Genomic DNA, 22,069 nt, shown 5'->3' with positions numbered 1-22,069 from the left:
TCATTGCAGAAGTAGTTTGATAAGGTAAAATATTTCATTATACACAATAAAAAGGTTAAATTGCAAAGGAAATTATCAAATGTAAAAATGTATAGTTTACCTGAGATTTGGCACTATCAAGATATTTGTAACCTTTACGCCTGGTTCCAGTAGTAGAATCTGCTCTAAAATAATTTACAAAATACATTAGCAAATTTCTCAAAACATTATAAGGATTTCAATGGTAAATTATTTATATAGTCAATATTACAGTTTGAAAAAAATGTAAAAAAATAATGTTGAAAATGTTTTAAATATGTCAATATCATAAATTAAAATAGTAACAATTTTATATTACTAATATATATACTATATACAGTAGAACCTCGATCAATTGTTTTTCAAGGGACTATTCATTATGAACAATCGATACAGAAAAACGAATGCAGGTTAACTCAAAATATCAAATAGCTATTAAAAATTAATAAAAATTAAAAATTTACAATAAGTAAAAAAAAAAATTTTGTTGAAATATTATGTACATCCTGCAAAATTATTTACGATGCAAAAGGATAAATAAATTTATTCACTTATTTAAAATATTTGTATATTTTGGTTCTCTTTTTCCACAATGCAAACAATAAATTTTTAATATTTGTCACAGATTGTTGTTTATTTTCTGAAAAATTGTGTGAACATGAAAAGTTTCTAATTGTTTTAAAAGCTTTGAGGAATTCCCCTAATGTTTGCCCTAATTGGTTTTGTTAAGTTTCGTCTTCATCGGTATCACTTCTTTAACTTCAGCAACCCTTTATTCAACTTAGTCAATAAAATTATGATAAGCAATTAAATAGTATTGCTTTTATATAATTTTTCGACAGGTGAGTTAGAAAAAAAATGCACTAACTTCATTGCGATTGAAAGACTTTAGGCAACGTAAAAAGCCACATTATCAAATTGTTCAGCAAGGCATTTTTGATGAAAAACATGATTTTCATGTAGTAAATAAGAAGTTGTGTCACTGCTATTTAATGGAAATTTATACAGTTAATTGATTAGCCACTCTATTACCTCAACCCTTCAATAATATAGTTTGGCATCTTATTTTTCATATACAGCCTGTGATATCGATTATGGTCTCAATGCTACACAAACATTTGTCACTAGTTCTAGATATTCATTGCAAAGGCTATTGGTACAATTGGTAATAGATTCCCATTCCTATCCTATTTTACTGCCTTTATAACTAGAGTTTTAATATTACTTAAACTACTAACTCAGGAGATGTATATTTTGAATAGATAGAAAAAAAAATACCTGACATGATATGTGTATAACTAGAAGCTGAGGTAGTTAAAATTTAGAATTAATAGAGGGCAGTCTTATAACAGCTGTGATATACAGTCTGTGATATCGATTATGGTCTCAATGCTACACAAACATTTGTCACTAGTTCTAGATATTCATTGCAAAGGCTATTGGTACAATTGGTAATAGATTCCTATTCCTATCCTATTTTACTGCCTTTATAACTAGAATTTTAATATTACTTAAACTACTAACTCAGGAGATGTATATTTTGAATAGATAGAAAAAAAAAATACCTGACATAATATGTGTATAACTAGAAGCTGAGGTAGTTAAAATTTAGAATTAATAGAGGGCAGTCTTATAACAGCTGTGATAAACAGTCTGTGATATCGATTATGGTCTCAATGCTACACAAACATTTGTCACTAGTTCTAGATATTCATTGCAAAGGCTATTGGTACAATTGGTAATAGATTCCTATTCCTATCCTATTTTACTGCCTTTATAACTAGAATTTTAATATTACTTAAACTACTAACTCAGGAGATGTATATTTTGAATAGATAGAAAAAAAAAATACCTGACATGATATGTGTATAACTAGAAGCTGAGGTAGTTAAAATTTAGAATTAATAGAGGGCAGTCTTATAACAGCTGTGATCAGATGAAACTACAATTTCAAATGCAAAATTTTCAATCTGTACACTATGTTTAATTTAATGACTTAAACTATCATTGCTCAAAAACTCCCAATTAATTATAATTTTTTGTTGCATAATATTAAACTCTCATATTTTTAACATGACAGCATGTAAAATAAAGGTTTATTTTCCTATAATATAGTTTGCAATTAGGTGTAGTTCAAAATTAGGAGAAAAAATCCTTAAGGTCTAAATTTAAAATATACTTGCTAATATGAAGTGCTAATAAGAATTTAAAATACATTTGCTAATAAGAATGGATATTTAATTAAACATTACTTCAATATTTTAGATAAATATCATAAAACATTTGATCAAATTAAGTACGTTCTGCAGTCAATTTCTACTTTCCCCATCTCCATATTAACTCGTGGACAATTATATGAATCCCAATTCCTTGTTTATGAGTTTGCAAGTAAGAGTTTGAAATAGATTTTTTTTTTCTTCACTAAAATACTATTTCATGAGTTTCATAACATACATTTCAAGAAATAAGTTTTAAAAAAAATCAAATTAGTTAGCTAACTAATAAATAGAAAATCTGTGTTCATTTAATTCTTTACAGGTTGACATGGAAAATGAGGAAGCAATCCCACCCTTATTGATATTTTATATGAATTAGTTAATTCTTCGTAACAAGAATTAACACTTTTAAACAGTGTAATACACTAAAGTACATGCTTATGGAAATTACATACTATATTTAACTTATTTGAAGGTATTAGAATATATTTCAGTAATAATCAAAAAAAAAAAAATTAAGTTTTAGTACAATATGACTTATAATAAAATAGTAAATAAATATAATTTTTGTTTTAATAAATTCATAAAAATAACTCACAGTTAGATAGATACAAATAATAAACCATTTCAAAGCTTAACTTTCATTGTAAAAATAGTTATAAATCACAGTTTCTTACCGAGAATTAAAAAATGACATTACACCTTTCTCTAATACTGTATACACATCTTTCCATCCTAAAAATCGACTTTTCTGAAATAAAGTAACATTGAGCATTTCAAATACACGAAAATATGATTAACGCAAGCAAAATGTGAGACATAGTATTTAACAAAAAAAAAAATTTTTTTTTGTTTACAACAAACAAATCAGTGTTTAAAAAAAAATTTGAATTATAGTATTTTTACCATACATAGAGCTTCTTAGTACAACAGCTATTTTATCTGCAACTTAATGGATGGAGTTTTTTGAGAAGGGAAAAGTATGCAAAAAATTATTCTAGTGGCTTGATAGAAAAGGAATCCAAATACGCAACACATTACATGATGATTTAGCACAATGGTTACAACTTGGTAGTTAGGACAAATAATAAGGATTGAGAACTGCATGTCAACCCATGATAGGAAATGTCATTGTTCATCACCAGAGATGACTACCTGCTATTGACTGGCTGTTTGTGAACATTTGAAGAGGTGCTTTAATTTATCGAAATCGTCTTAATTTCAGATTAATTCTATATTTTCTAATAATTGTTAACAAAAATTGCATTCAAATCAGTACAGATTTAATTGTTTAATTATAGTTTTTTGATTGGCAACTAACTTGCTGAGCTTGCCAAAATTGTAATTAAGGATAACACAGCATTTCTGAGCCTATTTGAATGTAGTTTTAAACAATAATTATTAGAAAATATAAAATTAACATGTTCCATTCCTATAATTTGTCTTAAGCTCCCTTCAAGTTTGTAACCTCAGTGCTGAATAACCCTTTGTTTCAGAAAATTTTCACAAAAAAAAACAAGCATTAAAATTAGATTTTATGATGCAGCAAAATATTTCATACTACATCTACATAAGGGTTTTATCTCATTTCATGTCTGCCTTGTTGTAGATTCATGCAATTGAATTAAAGAATTAAATATACACTTCCTTGTGCTTCTTTTAATTAGACTGAAATTTCTCTCAATTAAATATTGTTTCTGTGATCCAACATATTTTGCACCCCTGGTGTTAAAAGTAAGTTTTAACTCCTATTTGCAGCAAACAAAACACACCATAACTTATTAAGTTATATTAATATATTCATAAACTTTACATGCCTATTTTAATAATATTTCATACTTTTTAATTTTCGGCAACTATTTGGGGAATTTTAATGGTATCTATGCATCATAAGAATAGAATGTTTTCATTTAAAATTTTCTATTAAACAGTAAAAATAAGACAATAAAGTGAGAGAAATCACATTACCGAAGAAAAAAAAAACTGAGCAACAACAAAGAATAACAAACTGTAATTCATAAAACAAATAAAAATTTCATGCAATTGAAGGTAAGGATAAACTGTGCAATGTGTGATTAACTAGCATATATGAAAATCTTTTAGCATAGTTTGTGTAATACTTAAATATATTTTGTATTGTGACAAACCGCACACTTCATTTAATAGAGTTAGAAATAAAAGTTAAAAGCTTCAGTTAGAAATAAAATTTAGGTTAAAATTTGTTGACAAAAACTAATATCTTATATTTCAAAAATAAAATATACCTGATTAAGCTTTATAAAAAGAATTCATCAACATAAAAATAATACCAAATAGTAATATTAATATCTCACATAAAGCTTTTTTATATAAAAAAAATCTATTTGTATTGTACTGAACGTAGAAGAAAAAACAGAATTGGTAATACTCTACCAAACTTGAACATCATTACCTATTCAAGGTTAGGAAATCAAACTTTTATAAATTATAAGACTGGCAACAACAACAAAAATATTTCAACAGATATATGTACTTTAAAATACAGAATACTATCAAAATTTATTTAAACACCCGCAATGTTTACTGAACTCTATTAACACTCCACCTAATAGTTTCGCGAGAAAAATTGTATAGTAAATCTTTTGCAATACGCCATTTTCATATAAGCTAACAAAAGGAAAAGCAGTTTTTTTAAAATAAGAAAGCTACCAGTTTAAATGTCAGAAAAATCTAGAGTTCAACAAGATAGTTAGACAAATGAAATAAGACTTACTCTCAACAGTAGTCCTTCAAATCTGGAAGCAGTTTTTTGAAAGTGTTTAACAGGTTGTACTCCAAGAATTTGCTTCATTTGCATATTAAGAGCTAAGTCAATAGCTAATTGGCCTAAAAGTTGAAAACAAATAAAATAAGTAACAAAAACAAAAGAGAAATATAAAACTATACAATTATTTTAAAACACAATATTTATACGAGCCTCTTAAATTTTTAAGAGATGTGTTAATTCCATTTTGTAGTAACAGAACAGCTACTTCTTTTTTCCCTCTGTATGCAGCACAGTGTAATGCAGAATTCCCGAGAGAATCAACACAATTGATATCAGGTGGATTATCACTTTTGAGCTAAAATACAAAAAAAAATTCTTTAAAATGACAATTATTTTTTATCCTAAACTAAAACTAATAAAACTTTCCGACTTCATGCATTTTAATCTAAAGAGCAAATCATTAGTTATCCATTTAAATAAAAATTGAACAGATTAAATAGAAATTTAAATAACAGTTGACAAGCAGATTCCCTAATGTAACAAATACTGAATTTCTTGCAATATATTTTGCTTTAAAACCATTATCAAATTTTTCGAAAGTTACTCATACGAGATAACTTCTTCAAATCCAATCAAGTTTATATAAAAACAAAAGAATTAATTTTTTTCTATATACAGAACAAATAACATTTAAAAATAAACCGCTGCATATTTTTAAGATAACTTCATAATTTTGTTTTATTTTCACTTCAATCAATTCAATATTTTTTATCATATTGAGAAAAAAATAAATCAAGCTCATACAGTTCACTGCTAAATAATCAAAAGGAATGCTACTGAATGCATATCATAATATTTAAACCAGATAATTTGTACAAATTAACTTAGTTGATCTATTTCCCACCTTCACAGTTTATTGAGCCTTTTTTCCTTATTATTCTTTTAAAACTAAAATGTTTAACGATTTTGATTCTGTTTAAAATAAAAACAAACTTTTTCAATCAAAGTCACTTTTACGTTAATTCACAAAAATTATTCATAAATGTTTTTCTTCCTTTTAACTAGAAATTTTATGACCAAATTAAGAAATCTCCTAAATTTCTCTGAGAATTTCTAAGCATGCCTTTATTTTTCCATTTATTATTTGATTTGTTGAGAGTATATATTATGCTGATACATTTATTTCTGAAAGACAGATTTTTCTTTTAATTAGTTATCATTGGTAGAATAAAAGTGAAATAAAGTGACTAATCAAATCTTTTAAATAGGACATGCACATGAAAAAAAATCCGTAACAGAAATGACTGTGAAATTTTCATTCCTCACTATTTTTCATGTTTTAGGCAATACTGAAAATGATACATTATTAAACAAAAACTAGAAAGAAATTATAAAATTTTTTTTTTATCTAGCACTACAGTTTGAATAAGCATTCTTACTAGATCTTCAAATGGTACATTATTACACAAAAATTATAAAGAATTTATAACAAAAAAAAATTTATCTAGTACTACGGTTTGAATAAGCATTCTTACTAGATTTTCAATGGTATCTCTATCACCCTCACGAGCTGCTTGCAGTAACATTGAGTTTTTCCTTTCAATATCAGCATTTTCAGCACCTGGATAATAGATCAGAATTAAACATGAGCACCAATTCATAATCATAAGCACAAAGATATAAACACTAAAATATACCTTTAAGGAGTTTAATTATTTCATCATTATCACAAATGCTTCGAGGAGTTTGACCTTCACTATTCCTAATAAATACATCTGCATTTTTTGATAGCAACAATAATACTAATTCCTAAAAAATAGTTTTAAAAAAACTAAGTGATAGAACAATGGAAGAAAACTATGCAACATAAATTAAAATATTCTAAAAAATCTTTTTATTACATGAACACAAAGTTAGTTCAAATTCTAAAATTGATGAAGGAATTGTAATGAAAACCTTGATCAAAGGTTAAACAAGAAACATGCAGACAAGAAAATGACAAAAAAAAAAAAAAAAATCAGTTTTGTGGTTAGATAAAACTGAATCTTGAAAAATCAAATTTCAGTGAAAATAGTGGTAAAAATATAAACAGTGACATTTTATTAGACCAAAACAAATAAAAATTTTGAGAATTATGTAATGAATTTTGACTAATTGCCATTTTATGAACTTATTTCTAATATTCAAAAACTATAATTATTAGACGTTATCGTTACCCTTTGACCACATATTGTAACATGTGACTTTTTCAATTTATTACAGGGTGCATAGCCAGTTTTCCAATCAAAAAATAAGCACCTTCTAAGTATTTTTCAAGAACTCAAATTAATCACCTTCCAAAAAAATCATAGTTAGGATCTGCGCAGTAACAAAAATTATTTTTCCGATCGTTTAAAGTACTTAATTTATAAACATAAAATCAATAGAATTCAAAAACATTTTAAAAAACTTGTCATTATCATGATAATATAACTAGTTTCTGATAAACATTGCAGAGAAAATTGTGAAAATAATGAATATTTTGTAATTTAGAACAACAATCGTACGGCAAAGAAAAAATCTCTTTTTAAAAAGATAGAAAATTAAAAACTTTTTACAAACCCCAAATAAAAAAAAAGGCACCTTAAGGGTTCTTAAAAAACGTAAGTCAAAAATAAGCACCTTTAAGCACTTTTTAAAAGCGCTATGCACCCTGTATTAGGATGAACATGCAGATTGTTTTCAATTGAATTGCCAAATGAAAATATATGTCCTAAATTATTAGGAATAAAATTTCATTGAAATTGATAATAATAAAAAACGTGAATAACATGAGAACAACAAGTCAAAGAAAAAATCATTGATATAAAAAAGATGCTTCATTGAACTAAGAAGTGTGTTCTTAATGTGTGAAGAATATATATGGAAAAAAGCATTCTGCAATAGCCTGTTATGGAATCGGGTGTTACGGAGGTCGAGTTACCACAATTTTGTGACCAACAGTGTGATTGTGGCAATGTGTTCAGCATCGCTTACAAGAATACATCGCTTACAGTGCACAAAATAAAAAACGGACCTACCCAGAATAACTTTTGATCTAATTATCGGATCTTTAAGTTCTAGGACTCATTCTTAATGGTTCGAGCAGGTGATTTCAAACATGCTAATTAAACACAATCTTACATCACAAATGTCTGAGAAGAAATGAAGTACAGGAAATGACATGTTGCTGTAATGCAATTATAAATACTGGAATTATGGCACACCTGTGAGTTTGAACACATATTGGATAATATTGGCACATTTCCTTTTTTGACTACATCAAAGAGTCTGGCGATTTATCTTTATCACACACCATAAATCATAGCTTCCCAATAGTTTTTCCATAATAATAATTAATTTTTTAGGTGAAATAGCAAAAAGTAGATTTTCATGTCTGAATATTGCATAAATATTCGCCTAAAAATGTGCATACCCTGATACTGTTTCATTTTTAATTCTTGTGCTATGTGTGTGAAGTGTGAGTGTCAAAACCCTTCTGAAACAATTACTGAAATATATACAGGGTGCATAGCCAAGTTATTCAACAAAAAATAAGCACCTTTCAAGCACTTAAAAAATATTTTTAAGCATTTTAAAAAAGTATCATAACTAGGCAGGGTTGGAAAGTTTTTGACTATTGACGGTTTTTATCTTGTTTTAACAGTCATGTCAACAAAAAAAAAAAAACTTTTGGCATTGTTTTTGACAATTGTCAAAAATCATGAAAGTTTAAATAATGTAAAATGAATGGCATTTTATTCGCTACAGACTAACAATACGGCAAAATAGATTGGGGTTCAAATCATTTTGAGAATGTTGAATAGAACAATGTGAACTGTCTTTTTGCTTAATTCATAGCGAAAATCCACATAGTTAAGAAAAAATCTCATTTTGAAAAAAAGAAAATGAAGCACTTTTCAAAAACACCCAATGAAAAAAGCATTTTTTGAAAACACTAAGCACCCTGATATATGTATAATTAACCAGTTCGCCATTGTTTAAGTTACAGACAACAAGTGCTTTTTTATGATCTCTATAGCAACAAAAAATAAGCATCTGCTTTGTATTCAAAAGATAAGATTCAATTTATTACCTCTCGACCTGTATATGCAGCTTTATGTAGAGGAGTGTCACCAGTATCATTTAAAACATTGACATCTGCTCCATGCTATGCAAAATTAACAAAATAAAAAAAAATTAAAAAAGATTTCACAAAAAAATGAGAAAAAAAACATTTACACAGAATGGATAGTAAGCACACAAGAGTAATAATTACACAAGAAATGTCACATACAAAATGAAAACAATTATAAGATGCTTTATAACTAATAAATTTTGCAGTTTCAATAATTTTTTATTTGCATAATTTTGCAATTGCATAATTTTGTTTTTAATGTGTGTTTTAATGTTAATAAAAAACTCAATAACATTGGTATAACTGAATTGCTACTATCTACAGCAGAGTGCAATCTAATATTTTTATTGAATTTGGTTTACACCAATGAAGGTATTAAGGCATATTTGACTTTGATACATAATAGAGACAGATTGATAGTTGATATTTAATTAGTAGATTTTGTTATGACACTTAGATTTAGAGATAACCAAAAACTTCCAATCGTAGTGTGCATATAAAACTAATGAATAGTAATGTCACCAAGAAAAAAACTGAATGACATGGCCGAATTCTCTTCAAAATTTTCAAAGCTATCAGCTGAGAGTGGAATTATTCAAAGCCACAGTAAATAGGAAAAATTTGTTTATTTAAATCATATCAACCATTTTAATTCAATAAATTAGAATACAATTGTCATTTAAATCACTTGGAAATTTTGCTTGATACAAATACAGTAGAGAACCGATTATCCGGAACGATCAAGACCATCGCGATTCCGGATAACTGATTTTTCCGGTTTTCTGAATCGCTACAAAATGCCGTTTTTTTTTTAATGTTTATAAAACGAAACTAAAAAATAATTTTGAAATAGTTTTAGAAATAATAATAATGATTTTTCCGGTTTTTTGAATCGCTACAAAATGCCGTTTTTTTTAATGTTTATAAAACGAAACTAAAAAATAATTTTGAAATAGTTTTAGAAATAATAAAAAATGATAAATAATAATACTGATTTTTCCGGTTTTTTGAATCGCTACAAAATGCCGTTTTTTTTTTAATGTTTATAAAACGAAACTAAAAAATAATTTTGAAATAGTTTTAGAAATAATAAAAAATGATAAATAATAATACTGATTTTTCCGGTTTTTTGAATCGCTACAAAATGCCGTTTTTTTTAATGTTTATAAAACGAAACAAAAAATAATTTTGAAATAGTTTTAGAAATAATAAAAAATGATAAATAATAATACACTTAAGTTTAAATAAGGAAAGAAATTATGAAATAAAAATTATATACAGGCTTATATATGTTATTAATGTTATTATTAACATGAATAACATATATAAGCTATTTGTGCTTATGTGAGATTCGTCTACAAACGGCTTTTGATCCGTCCTCTAAATCAGTTCTTTCGTCAACTCGATACGCTGTACGCTCTAAATAACAAAATGGGCTCAAATTCTTGCAAGAAAAAAAAATTTTTTTAATGGAAGAAAATTAATTTCCGGTTCCGAATTTCATTCCAGTTATCTGGTTTTCCGATTTCCGGATAAGAGGTTCTGCACTGTACTGGAGATTCTCCATTTCCACAGTAGAACCTCCCCCCTTTTTTTAAATACTAAAATTTCAATTTCAGCTTAAATACAGTATTTTTCCAAATAAGTCCACTTGATAAGGGGAGTAAAGTATAAATAAAATTACATTGGGAATTAAGTATGGAAAATAACAAACTTACTTTAATAAGACTTTCTACAATTTTGTCATGTCCAAAATAACAGGCAAGATGCAGTGGCCTCCAGTCATGATTTCCTTAATTGAATACATATTATTTTGAAAATATACATATTTAAGTTATTTAAAGGATTAACTTATTCTAAATTAAAAAGCTATAATAACTTTTTTTTAGACATCTAATGCAAGACATTTAAAATATCAACATATTAGTTTAAATTTTAAATGACTTTCTTGTAAAAAAAAAACTTAATAACAATCTTCTCAATATAAATATACAAAAAAGAAATACAGAAATCAGAAGAAGAAATCCAAGGAGTATCCAAAATTTTAAAAACTTAGCAAAAATTAAAAACCTTTGTGTAAAAGATAATAAGACAGTTTTTTTTTTAAAAAATTAAAAAGCAGTTATTATACGGAACTCACAAAAATGTATAGTTTGCATATTTTTTTCTAGCCCTTTTGAAATAAATTTTGACTTTGTCAAACTTCACCAAGAAAAATAAAGTTATCACTTTTACACATAAATAAATTTTCCAGTTTCAAATATTTTAATAAATCTAATATTTTAATAACAGTACAAATGTTAAAGATTAACATAAAAACCTACCAATCTTATATTTTTAAATTTGAATACATAAGAAAAATCCAAGGAATTTTATACAAAAAAAAAAATAATAATAATAAGAGTAAATTATTGACTAAGTTTGCGTGTAACATGTAAAATTAAAATTATTTGCTGCTATTTTTTTCTTCTAACTTTTACAATTCATTTTTTTTTCTTTTAAAGTTTTTCTTAAACTGTTAGATTTTGACAGCTAAGTCATATCACTTATTTTCCCTGTTTGGACAGCAAATTCATCAGCGTACTTAGTAAGTTCATCTATGCAACACAATAATCTAAGGAGTTTCTAAGGACTAATTTAGAAATCTAAGTAGTTCCAAGTACTCCTTGGAGACTTTTTTATTTCCAAGGAGTCTGTAAATAAGCATAAAGGACAGACAATTAATCTTGAATTGAGATGCTATAATGCAGTGTTTTCACTACAGCGCGAGAACGCGAGAATCTCGCATATTTTTTTCTTTTCTCGCATTAGAAAATGATTACCGCGAGAAATTCGCGCATTCTATAAATCAATTTCAAAATTCGCGAATTTCTCGCATTTTGGAAAAAGCTTCGAATTACGCCAATTAGAATAAAATCCATTTCACTTTTCTTCCTGGATCTTTCATTATTTTCAACATTTGCCCCGTTATCTAGATTCCCTATTTACCAGTATTGTTCAGAACTTTTTCAAACAACAGAACACAACCCCTCCGAACCACGGAACCCCTTTCAGAACACATTTCTCTGGAACCACGTGTTTACCGCAGGTAAGGTTTTTTCATGTAAGACGTTCAAATTTTTTATGCACTAATGTAAGATGGACAAATACCTAGTAAAGGCAAAATCTTCTATGATGATGCAGCAAGAATATTCAATGCTTTAAAAAATAGAAGACGTTAAAAATGTATTATAATGAAAGAAAATTTTTTTTCAAGTCTATTTGTATTTTTTCAGTTTTTAGAAATCTCACTTAACTTTCTGAAATCTCACCCTGTTTTTGAGAAAGGGTGAGAAATTCTCACCCATTTTTTTTCTATGATGAAAACACTGTAATGTTAAATACATTTAATTTTAGTGACATCTGTTTTATTTTGATATTTTTTCCCACTATATTTCTTAAGCAATAATTCAAACATTCAGCAACTTATGCTGCATTGACTTTTGAAAATTCTTAATAGCTAAATTCTAATTAGAACACTAAAACTTTAAGAAAATATAAATGTATGTATGTAATATTATATATAAATATGTATACATATATATACAAATATATATATTTGAATATATTTGATATATGATATATGATTTTTAAGCAACAAGGAGTCTAATAATTTAATGGAAAAAAATTATTTGTACTTTTCTATTTTGTTGGCATAGGTGTTAAAATAGTAAAAGCGAAGTCGTTAGGTGCAATTACAATCAACTGTTTCTTTATTTAATTTTTTTATTTTGGTGACAGCTATTCTTTTAAAAAAATAAAATAGCTGAATTTATTTGCTCGGAAAACATGGAGAAGAACTAGGTACTAAAAAAAAAAAAATTTACTTTGATTATTATTTAATTGATGGTATAAGTTTACATTTTTCAGAAGTACTGATGAATTTAGAAAATGCTTTAAAACTGTTTTAGTTTAGGATTCTTTTTTATTATAAAAAATAAGAACTTTAAAATCCATATACCTTTACAATTGATATCTAAATCTATTTCATTTTTATGAAACTGGTCCAAAAGCAAGACAGCTAGAGGTAAGTCTCCAGTCCTTGAAGCAAACAATAATTTTTCTTCAGGTGACTTGCAGGACCGCAAAGATTCTGATTTGTCATCCTCAGACATATCCTAGATACACATGTAATTTTTTGCTAACATAATAACATATTTTTATGAATAAATAATTCTATAATTGGTAGATTAAAATATGATATAAATGTTTTAAAACAGGTTTGATAAATAGTGATAAGTTAGCGTATGAAAACAAATAGGTAATATTTTATAATAAATAGACGCACAATAAATAGATGTAGATTAAATAGGTGTTCTATAGATAATGCTAAATAAAAGGATGTATTATAGGTAATGTTTAATAAATAGATGCAAGATGGATAACATTCAATAAATAGACATAAGATGGATAACGTTCAATAAATAGATGTACAATAAGTAACCTCCAATAAGTAGATGTATGACTGGTAATGTTCAATAAGTAGATGTATGACTGGTAATGTTCAATAAATAGATGTACATAGGATAACATTCAATAAATAGCGCAATAGGTAGCATTCAATATATAGGTGTATAATTGGTTTAGTATTTCAACAAGGAAAATTTTTACTTTTATTTTATTCAGATAATACTGAACTTGAGCTATAAGAAGCAAATCGCACAATAATAGGTTAAGTTCATTAAATAGGTACACAGTAGGTATTGTTCAATAAATAGGTGTACAATATATAATGTTTATAAAGAAGATAACTATTATTTTAACCTGGGAATACTAACAATTACTTAAATGTGCATTGAAATGATTTAAATGTGCATTCTTGAATCAATTTTTTAAAAAAATGAATGTTAATAAAACACTCTACTTAATTTCTTACACATTGAATTCTTGTTTAATACGATTTATTTTTAAATATATTAATAAGTTATAATTTTTATTCAATAATTTAAAATTTAGTGAAAATAAACACAAGTTACAAAAATCGGCAAAAAAATATTAGGGCAATGTTGTTGTTGTAGTTCATTTACGTCGCACGGGAGCTGCACAATGGGCTATTGGCGACGGTCTGGGAAACATCAATGAGGATGATCCGAAAACATGCCATCACAATTTTGATCTTCTGCAGAGGGGAAAATATTAGGGCAAAAATAAATAAAGATTCTGTTATAATATGCTTTATTTGAATGCAAATTGATGTGTTTGACACAATAATGTATTCGTATCTATCAAAGAATAAAGAAATGATAGTTAGAACATAAAGGCTTCAGAGGAAATAAAATAATAAAGACTGTTCGCTTTTTTTAATTTAAAAATAACTATAAATAAAATTAACAGTGGCACTTACAAAATATAATACTTGGCTTAAAGTCAATTGAACTAAATAAAATTAGGAATGATTTTTCAATAAATATTTAAAAATAAACTTTATGGAATTTACTTAGAGTCGCTGAGGTAGACATGAATTTATGCAAAACACCTTTCTAAACAAGAAAAATTGAAAATCACATTGTGTTTGTTTATATAGGGCGGAAACAGCTGACCCGCACATCCTCACAATCAGAAATCCGCTTCCTGTCCAATCACGAGATTTAAAATAACTTGCAGACTATTTGAATCTGGCATCACATATATTTTATTTGACAAGTTTACTCCCTTAACTGCCACTGTCACTACTGAATACTGTCTGTAGTTTTTGTTTTTTATTGATATTGAATTTAGGTCTTTCTGTCTGCTAAAGTTATAATTTATTCATGGTTTAGAAGAAGATGGACGACGAGGCGTATGATTATTTGTTTAAGATTGTTATGATTGGTGATTGTGGTGTTGGAAAAACATGTGTTGTTCAAAGATTTAAATCTGGTACTTACGTAGAGCGTCATGGTAATACTATAGGTGTTGACTTCGCAATGAGAACTCTTGCAGTCAATAAGAAACGCGTTAAGGTTAGTTGCAATGTGCATAACCTAAAATTTTAAAACTTTCTTTTCTAATTTATTTGAAATTGTTATGTATAAATTGAAACAATTATAATGGCGCCTTTGAAAAATCAAAAGTAGATTTCTGTATTGTATGTAACTGTAATTTTTATAATGTTATGTAATATAAATCATAACATTCATTTAGCTGGAATATTTTCTTTATTTTTAAATAATGGCTCTACTTTTTTATAATAATGTACACGAGAGTTATTATGAGTATATGAGAGTTATTATGAGTTTTTATAATAATATATACGATGCTTTTAAATTTCTCTTGTTAAAAAGAGCTAATCTTTTAAATGATTGAGATTCATACAGTTTAAAATCACTAAACAACTATGCTTCAAACATAAGTGTAGCGTCGAGGGTTCATGTGCTCCCTTAATAATTTTGAGAAACTTCAGAACATTTAATAAACCCAAAAGGTATTTTATGGGTTTTTCCATATTGCGATCTGTCATGCCAACTACAATTACCAAGGTGCTAAATGAATTTTGAACTTGCAATTTTTTTTTAAAAAAAAAAGAGGTTTACCGGAGAGCGTCTCTGAGTTATATACCCTTCAAGTTAAACCATTTTGGTGATTTTTTTCTCCTTTTTTTTTGTAGTTTCTGGCAGGCCACTGCCTGGAAGTTACCAAACTTTGTTAATATTTTGCTGCAGATTACAATACAGAAATTTGCTTTTAATTGTTTTATTTAAATTGTTATTCATATCATGAAAGATATGTTTTGCTTTAATTTTCTTCATGAAATATATTCTGCATTGTTAGTATTGTGTATTTTAAATATTGCTTAATGAAAAAAATTGTAATTGATATCATTTTTTTCAGCTTCAAATATGGGATACAGCTGGCCAGGAACGTTTCCGTACCATTACACAGAGTTACTATAGAAGCGCTCATGGAGTCATCATGGCATATGATATCACAAAACATACAAGTTTTCTCCATCTTCCTCAATGGGTAGATGAGTTAAGAAATTATACTGAATCAGATGTACCATTAGTTTTAATTGGTAAGTTAACATTTAGTTTTCTTAGAAAATAATTAATTGAAAAAATTAGTTGTATTTCACCATCATCTGTGTGGCAGCCTGTAGGGTTACTGCTATAATACAGCTATTATGGTATAGCTTGAAAATTTTAATTTGAATGTATTCTGTATATTTGATTGCAAAAAAGGTGTGTTCTCTGTTAAGTAAATAAAATTTTGTGTTCAGTTGTTACACTGGTTTCAGGTGAAACAAATACAATGATTTGATAGTTAGCCCACAGTTCTGCTTGAGCTTAATGATCATCTGTTGGTTGCTTACAATTGTGTTAATAAAATTCTAGATTTACTTGCAAATAAAAAATACAATATTTTTAAAACCAGGCTGTTACCTGTGCTTGATTTACTGTGAGGCCAGAGAGGATCTGACCTGGGCCCCCTAAATTTTACAAATGATTTCTTTTTGTGTTTTTCTCATTAATTCTCTTTTAAAGGTATGAGATAACGAAAAATTTCATAAATAATAGCTTAAATTTACTTACATATTATAATTTACTTATGTTACAAATAATTTTGAAGCATTTTATAAATAAAAACAAGTACAAATACAACCAGGGGGCCCTTGGCAATTGTGTGCCTAAAGCCCCTACATTTCTAAATTATGTCCGGGTTGTTACATTTAAAGTACTTTGTCATAAGCGCTTGTTTTAAGCATGTTTAAAACATTAAATAAAAAAGTATGCTTTAAACACTTAAAAAAAACACGCAACCTATGTCTTTCGAATTCTAAAATTGATGAAAAATGTTTAAGACAGAAAAACCATCTTATTTTTTGTACAATAACAGTGTCTAATGTGGCAAGCAGTTTTTTTTTACGTTTGCCCAATGCTGTGATTAAAAAAAATTACAAATTCTGAAATTTTTTGCTACTCCATATTTTTTAATATAAATAATTTTTTTATTTATTCATATGAACTATAATTTTCTATTGCATAAACTATAATTAAATTATAATTTTCCATATTTATATAATTTATTTTTGTCTAATGTTGTACCGTTACCCCTCTAGCTGTGATCTCTAAATTTAACTTTAGTAACGGTTACCCAGGTTATACAGTAGGCAAGTATCGAATGAATTACAGGAAACTCTTAACATTTAAAACTCATTTTTATTGCAACTCTAAATCTTCAAAAAACATAATTCCACACATTTCCAAATGCTAGCATGGGAATAAACACTTCCCTTTATACATTAATTAAAACAACATGCAACCTTAAAACACTCAAGCATAAACTTCAATTCATACAGTTAAAAAAAACATTTAAGAAATAAAAACTGCATTTAACATTACTAAAAACACTTAAGACTTGGTTTGTGATGTCTATAAATAACACTTAAATACTCATTGTTCTCCTACCCAAAAAACACAACATAAACAGTTCAGAATTTACGGTAAATGATTCCTCTAAAATGTTAACGAAATAAAATTTAAAGTTTTATAAGTACCCAAAAGAATTTACTGTTCGCCCTCTGGAAACGCCCACCGGAATGGTAGATGAGCTCGTGGGCAAACTCCTCGGCTAGGATCTCAAAATTTCTCCAGCTATTCTAACTTCATTAGGCTTAGGGATGTAGAAGGGGAACACCGGACTTCCAGCATAGATACGTTCGGACTTGGCCCACCGTCTCGAAGATATCGGCCTTCGGCTAATCACGGTCTCTCTTCCCGCTAGAGACTTCAGTTTAGCTTTCCTAAAGTTCACGATCCACCATCTTCGAGGTTCTGTCACGGACCACCCTTCCTGCGGACAAGCTCCGTATCCTCCGGGTTACTCCCTCAGCCACACTCTTCACTTCTCTTTTATTCTCTCTTCAGCAAGGCGAAAGAATCTACATTGACCTGTTTACCAAATCCAGGGTCATCCGGCGGACGTCAGAACCAAAAAAAAAAAAAGATCCCTGAGAAAAAACAGTCATAAACCCACTAATACCCTATAGAAGTTATAATACCATCCTCAATAAATATTAATAAATTTAGTTACCCAGATTTCACCCCAAAAATCCCATTTTAAACGACTAATTCAAAATTTCCACACAAAAAATATCATTATCATGATTGAATTTAAACTTTACCATAGTGATGCCATCTACAGAAAAATAATCTATCTTTAAAAGTATTGAAAAAAAACTATTATAAATTTCTATTTATTACAATGTTACAAGTATAAAAAACAAAATTCAAACAGCTGTGCTGGAAAGTTATCAAAAGGCCATAACAAATGTCCCTTTTTTGGCAAATATTGGGGATCCATGCTTTAGAGGGGACTCTTTAATAAGAGAATAAGGAAATGGCCTGTGCTGCTTGGTTACACCATTAATTAGTCTCCAAAATTATGAAGTACCAAGCACTATTCTTTACCTATATGTTGATGTGGAGATGTTTATTTTATTATAAATAATAAATTGTTTATTTTGTGCAGGTAATAAGTGTGATCTTGAATCTGAAAGAGAAGTGCCTTTTGAAGAAGCTTTAGCGTTAAAAGAGCAGATTCCAGAGCTGGTAGCAGTGCTTGAAACAAGTGCTCGAGAAGATACAAATGTAGAAAAAGCTTTTGTCACTTTAGCTCTTGAACTTATGAAACGTTGCAATAATGGTTTCCCCTTACAATCTCAGCATAATGATAATTTATCTTCTATCAATAGCAGCAATATCACTGGCCCACGTAGTTCATGTTGTTCATGACAACCTTCAATTGTATGATTCTAATTAGATGTTTTCTTTTAGTATATGTTAAGATACAGAACTGTTTATTTTTTTTCAAAGAACAAATTTTTTCGTTTACTGTTGTTAACCGACCAATTGTCTATTGCACATCAGGTTTAGTTGCAATTAATGAGTTTCTCTTTATTGCAACTGAACCTGATATGTTAACCGAAATAAAAACCATTGGTTCATGAATAGTCAATGAACAGGTGAGGTGGCATATCACATTTGTTAAAGACTTGGTCGGATAAGTTATATTTATTTTTAAAAAGAATGTATTTAAGAATATTTTATTTGGTGTTTTTATTTAATTTCATTTTTCTTAAATTTCACTAGATTTTTTAGTAAATTATTTTATTTGAGAGTTAAATCTGTGAGAGATCAGAAATTAAAAAAACTAGGTATTATGAAATTCATTTATTTAGGAAACAGCATTTCATTAAGTTATCTTGTTCTAGCTTATTTAGATATGATGAAAATATTAAAAGCTTATACCTGCCAACTACTGTGAATTGTATAAAGTTTTTCTAAAAATATATCTTAACATTGTGTGTTATAGTATATATCTTAGGCTAACTGGATAGGACAAACAGCAGCTGATTTGATGCAACTGCATTATTTATGCTTTTAAAAAACCTATTTTCTATAAATAGTAATATTTACATCAAGATTTCTGCTGCTTTAGAATTGAAATTGGTTTAAATGTATTTGAGAAAAAATTAAAAGCTTTTTATCTTTTGAAATCATTGTTGAACTCTGTGTTTGACTATTTAATTATTTTTAAAAATCTTTTGTGCTGTAATAAAACTTATTTTATGCATATATCGAAATAGTTAGGATGAATTACAAATACAAACAATTGCTTCTTCTCAAAATTAAATTTTTTTAAAAAGATCCATTATTTTTTATTTATTTTTTTATTAATTAACAAGCTTTATTTAAAACTTTATATGCTGTAATCAAGTTTCACTTTCTTTTATAGTATATAAGTATGTCCAAGTTACTTCGTCTTCAATTTTTAAATGCATGTCTCAAAGTAAATTTGTACAGAGTTGTGATTTTTTCCCCTGCCAGAATAACTGTTCTTTACTTTTAGTAAAAATGATATTTTAATAAACCTCAGTTATTTGGGCCATAAGAAAATTGTGTTTTGCAGTAAGTATTTGATGGAATATTAAAAATGTAGTATTAAGTAAAATGTTAAGTAGAGGTCACTGCGTCCTAAAAATGTAATGATTTCCCATTTATTAACTTATTATTATATAAAAAATATGTTTTTATCCTTAAAAATAATTTATATTCAATGAAACCTTTACTATTGTTTAGATGAGGTCATGGTTAAGAGAATTAGTATTATGTATGTTATAATAAGCTTGATATACCTTAAAGTAATATTGATCTTGACAATAAAAGGAAATATTATAAAGATCAACATTTCCTTATAACAAAATATCAACTAATTCAAAGTTATTAAAAAAGAAATAAATTTGATCAGTTTTAATATGAAATGTTTGACAGCTCTATATGCAAATTAAGTATATATAACTTCAAATTACTTTTGATTTTTCTCATATTACCTTATGTATATATCTATGAATGTTAACTTGTTAGAATTATATTTATCTTGGTTCATATGTTATTATTATGTAACTTAATGTAGAGTGTGTAGCAAATACTTTTTTATTAGAAAATTTGAGCTTGCTATTTATTTTTGTTTTGTGTGAACTAAAGTGACATTATACATAAGCTGCTTTATAATTGTATGAACAAATTTATATATTTATTTATGCAGAAATTTATATTATTTGCCTATAATAAAATTTTTAAATGCCTATTTTTTTCGTGTGGTGTAAAAAACTGCAAGAGAAGTTTAATTTTAAAAAAATTCTGTTAGTTTTAACTAAAACTTAAGTGTTTTTTTTTTCTTTTCTATTAAGGGCATTGAAACTTTACCTGGCCAAAGACATGAATAAATTTTAAAAGAAATAGATTATTAAGTTGGTAATTGATTTTCTCGAATAATTGAGTAATTCTAACTTATCTCTACCACCAAAAATTATATTAAAAGTAGTTTTTTTATCAAGTTTCTCTTTATAGTTGTAAAAATAAATAAAATAATTTGTTTTATTCAAAATTAATGTAAATGTTTAAGCTTTAAAGTTGTGTCCACATTAGTTTGGAATTAACAAAAATTTTTAATTTTTTTAAAACTTATAATCACATATCAACACAGTACTTTTGAGTATAATTATTATTTTAAATCAATTATTTAAATCCATCGAATTGGCTTTGATTTTTAGAACGGATTTTACTAAGCCTCACTTCACTTTATTTTAAAGTTTCAATTAAATTAATAATACTTAATTACCATGAAATTCTGTAAATATACATCTACTAAATTCACATTTGTTTTAATAATTAAATTTTTCACAATGTAATTCTGTTAATTAAGTTATGCAGCGGCAATTCTCTAACAAACTTTGTTCGTTTCCATCTATTTTTATGCAAACTTTTCCAAAATTATTTCCATTTTATTTATTTTTTTTTAAAAAAAATTACTTCTGTTTAAAAAAAAAACATGTTTGCTTTTTAAAAACTTACAATTACTCATTAATTTTAATCATATACACCCTAGCTTTGTGTTTAATTTTGTGAATTTTTTTTTTTCTCTTGAACTGTGCTGAATTTTGCATGAAGTAAAGACTTGTGATGAGTTTGCAATAATTACTGTGATATTCATTAGTAATATGGACTGTTTTAGTTTCTAGTGATAAATTAGTCTCTTTGTTATTGTGTCTTTTTTATTGTTATTTATGTTTTAGTAAGCAAGAAATCATTAAAATTATATTTTAGGCAGATTTCATTTCATTTATTTTGAATAACAATTTCTGTAATTATTTGATATTGTATTTAATATGCGAATAAAGTAATGAATTTTTATGGCTATGTATTCTCATATTCATTTAACAGAATTTAAACAAAGTGATCTTGTTTTTCTTTTTACTTAAAGCAAATGCTATTTTACTGTTTTTGAAATTGAAAGTTTGTGAAAAAAAGTTTTTTTAATATCTTTAAATATTTTGAGTTTTTACATTCAGACATTTTGTTTTATCATTTAGAAACTTGAAATTATGAAGGTTTGTTGAAAATTGCTCAGGGA

The 22,069-nt window shown here is 27.0% G+C and overlaps 2 protein-coding genes across 3 annotated transcripts in view; one reads left to right on the top strand and one right to left on the bottom strand.

Annotated features, from left to right (window-relative positions):
• LOC107444361 (oxysterol-binding protein-related protein 1) overlaps positions 1-14,758 on the bottom strand; it is a 65,283-nt gene extending 50,525 nt beyond the window's left edge. Inside the window, exons 1-10 of one of the 2 annotated variants that reach the window (XM_016058475.5) lie at positions 14,520-14,758; positions 13,137-13,293; positions 10,855-10,928; positions 9,095-9,169; positions 6,678-6,789; positions 6,516-6,601; positions 5,191-5,335; positions 4,987-5,099; positions 2,912-2,985; positions 101-164 (exon numbers count right to left, since the gene is read on the bottom strand). In XM_016058475.5, coding sequence (XP_015913961.2) covers positions 101-164; positions 2,912-2,985; positions 4,987-5,099; positions 5,191-5,335; positions 6,516-6,601; positions 6,678-6,789; positions 9,095-9,169; positions 10,855-10,928; positions 13,137-13,290 — 897 coding nt within the window. In that variant the 5' untranslated portion in view covers positions 13,291-13,293; positions 14,520-14,758. The remainder of the gene's footprint in view (positions 1-100; positions 165-2,911; positions 2,986-4,986; positions 5,100-5,190; positions 5,336-6,515; positions 6,602-6,677; positions 6,790-9,094; positions 9,170-10,854; positions 10,929-13,136; positions 13,294-14,519) is intronic. The other variant, XM_043047983.3, reaches the window with a different exon arrangement.
• A 72-nt stretch (positions 14,759-14,830) lies between these two features.
• Rab19 (RAS oncogene family member Rab19) lies at positions 14,831-21,855 on the top strand. Its single transcript, XM_016058478.4, has 3 exons — positions 14,831-15,117; positions 15,986-16,169; positions 18,626-21,855. Exons 1-3 carry the CDS (start codon positions 14,941-14,943, stop codon positions 18,886-18,888), a joined length of 624 nt encoding a protein of 207 aa, XP_015913964.1. The 5' UTR covers positions 14,831-14,940; the 3' UTR covers positions 18,889-21,855.
• Positions 21,856-22,069: the final 214 nt, after the last annotated feature.

This window comes from Parasteatoda tepidariorum, chromosome 2 (genome assembly GCF_982258835.1).
Source record: "Parasteatoda tepidariorum strain Cologne lab strain chromosome 2, Ptep-v5.0, whole genome shotgun sequence".
In the NCBI taxonomy this organism is placed as follows: Eukaryota; Metazoa; Arthropoda; class Arachnida; order Araneae; family Theridiidae; genus Parasteatoda; species Parasteatoda tepidariorum.
Note: the sequence above shows the minus strand (reverse complement) of the source record. Positions and strands in the feature narration are given on the sequence as shown.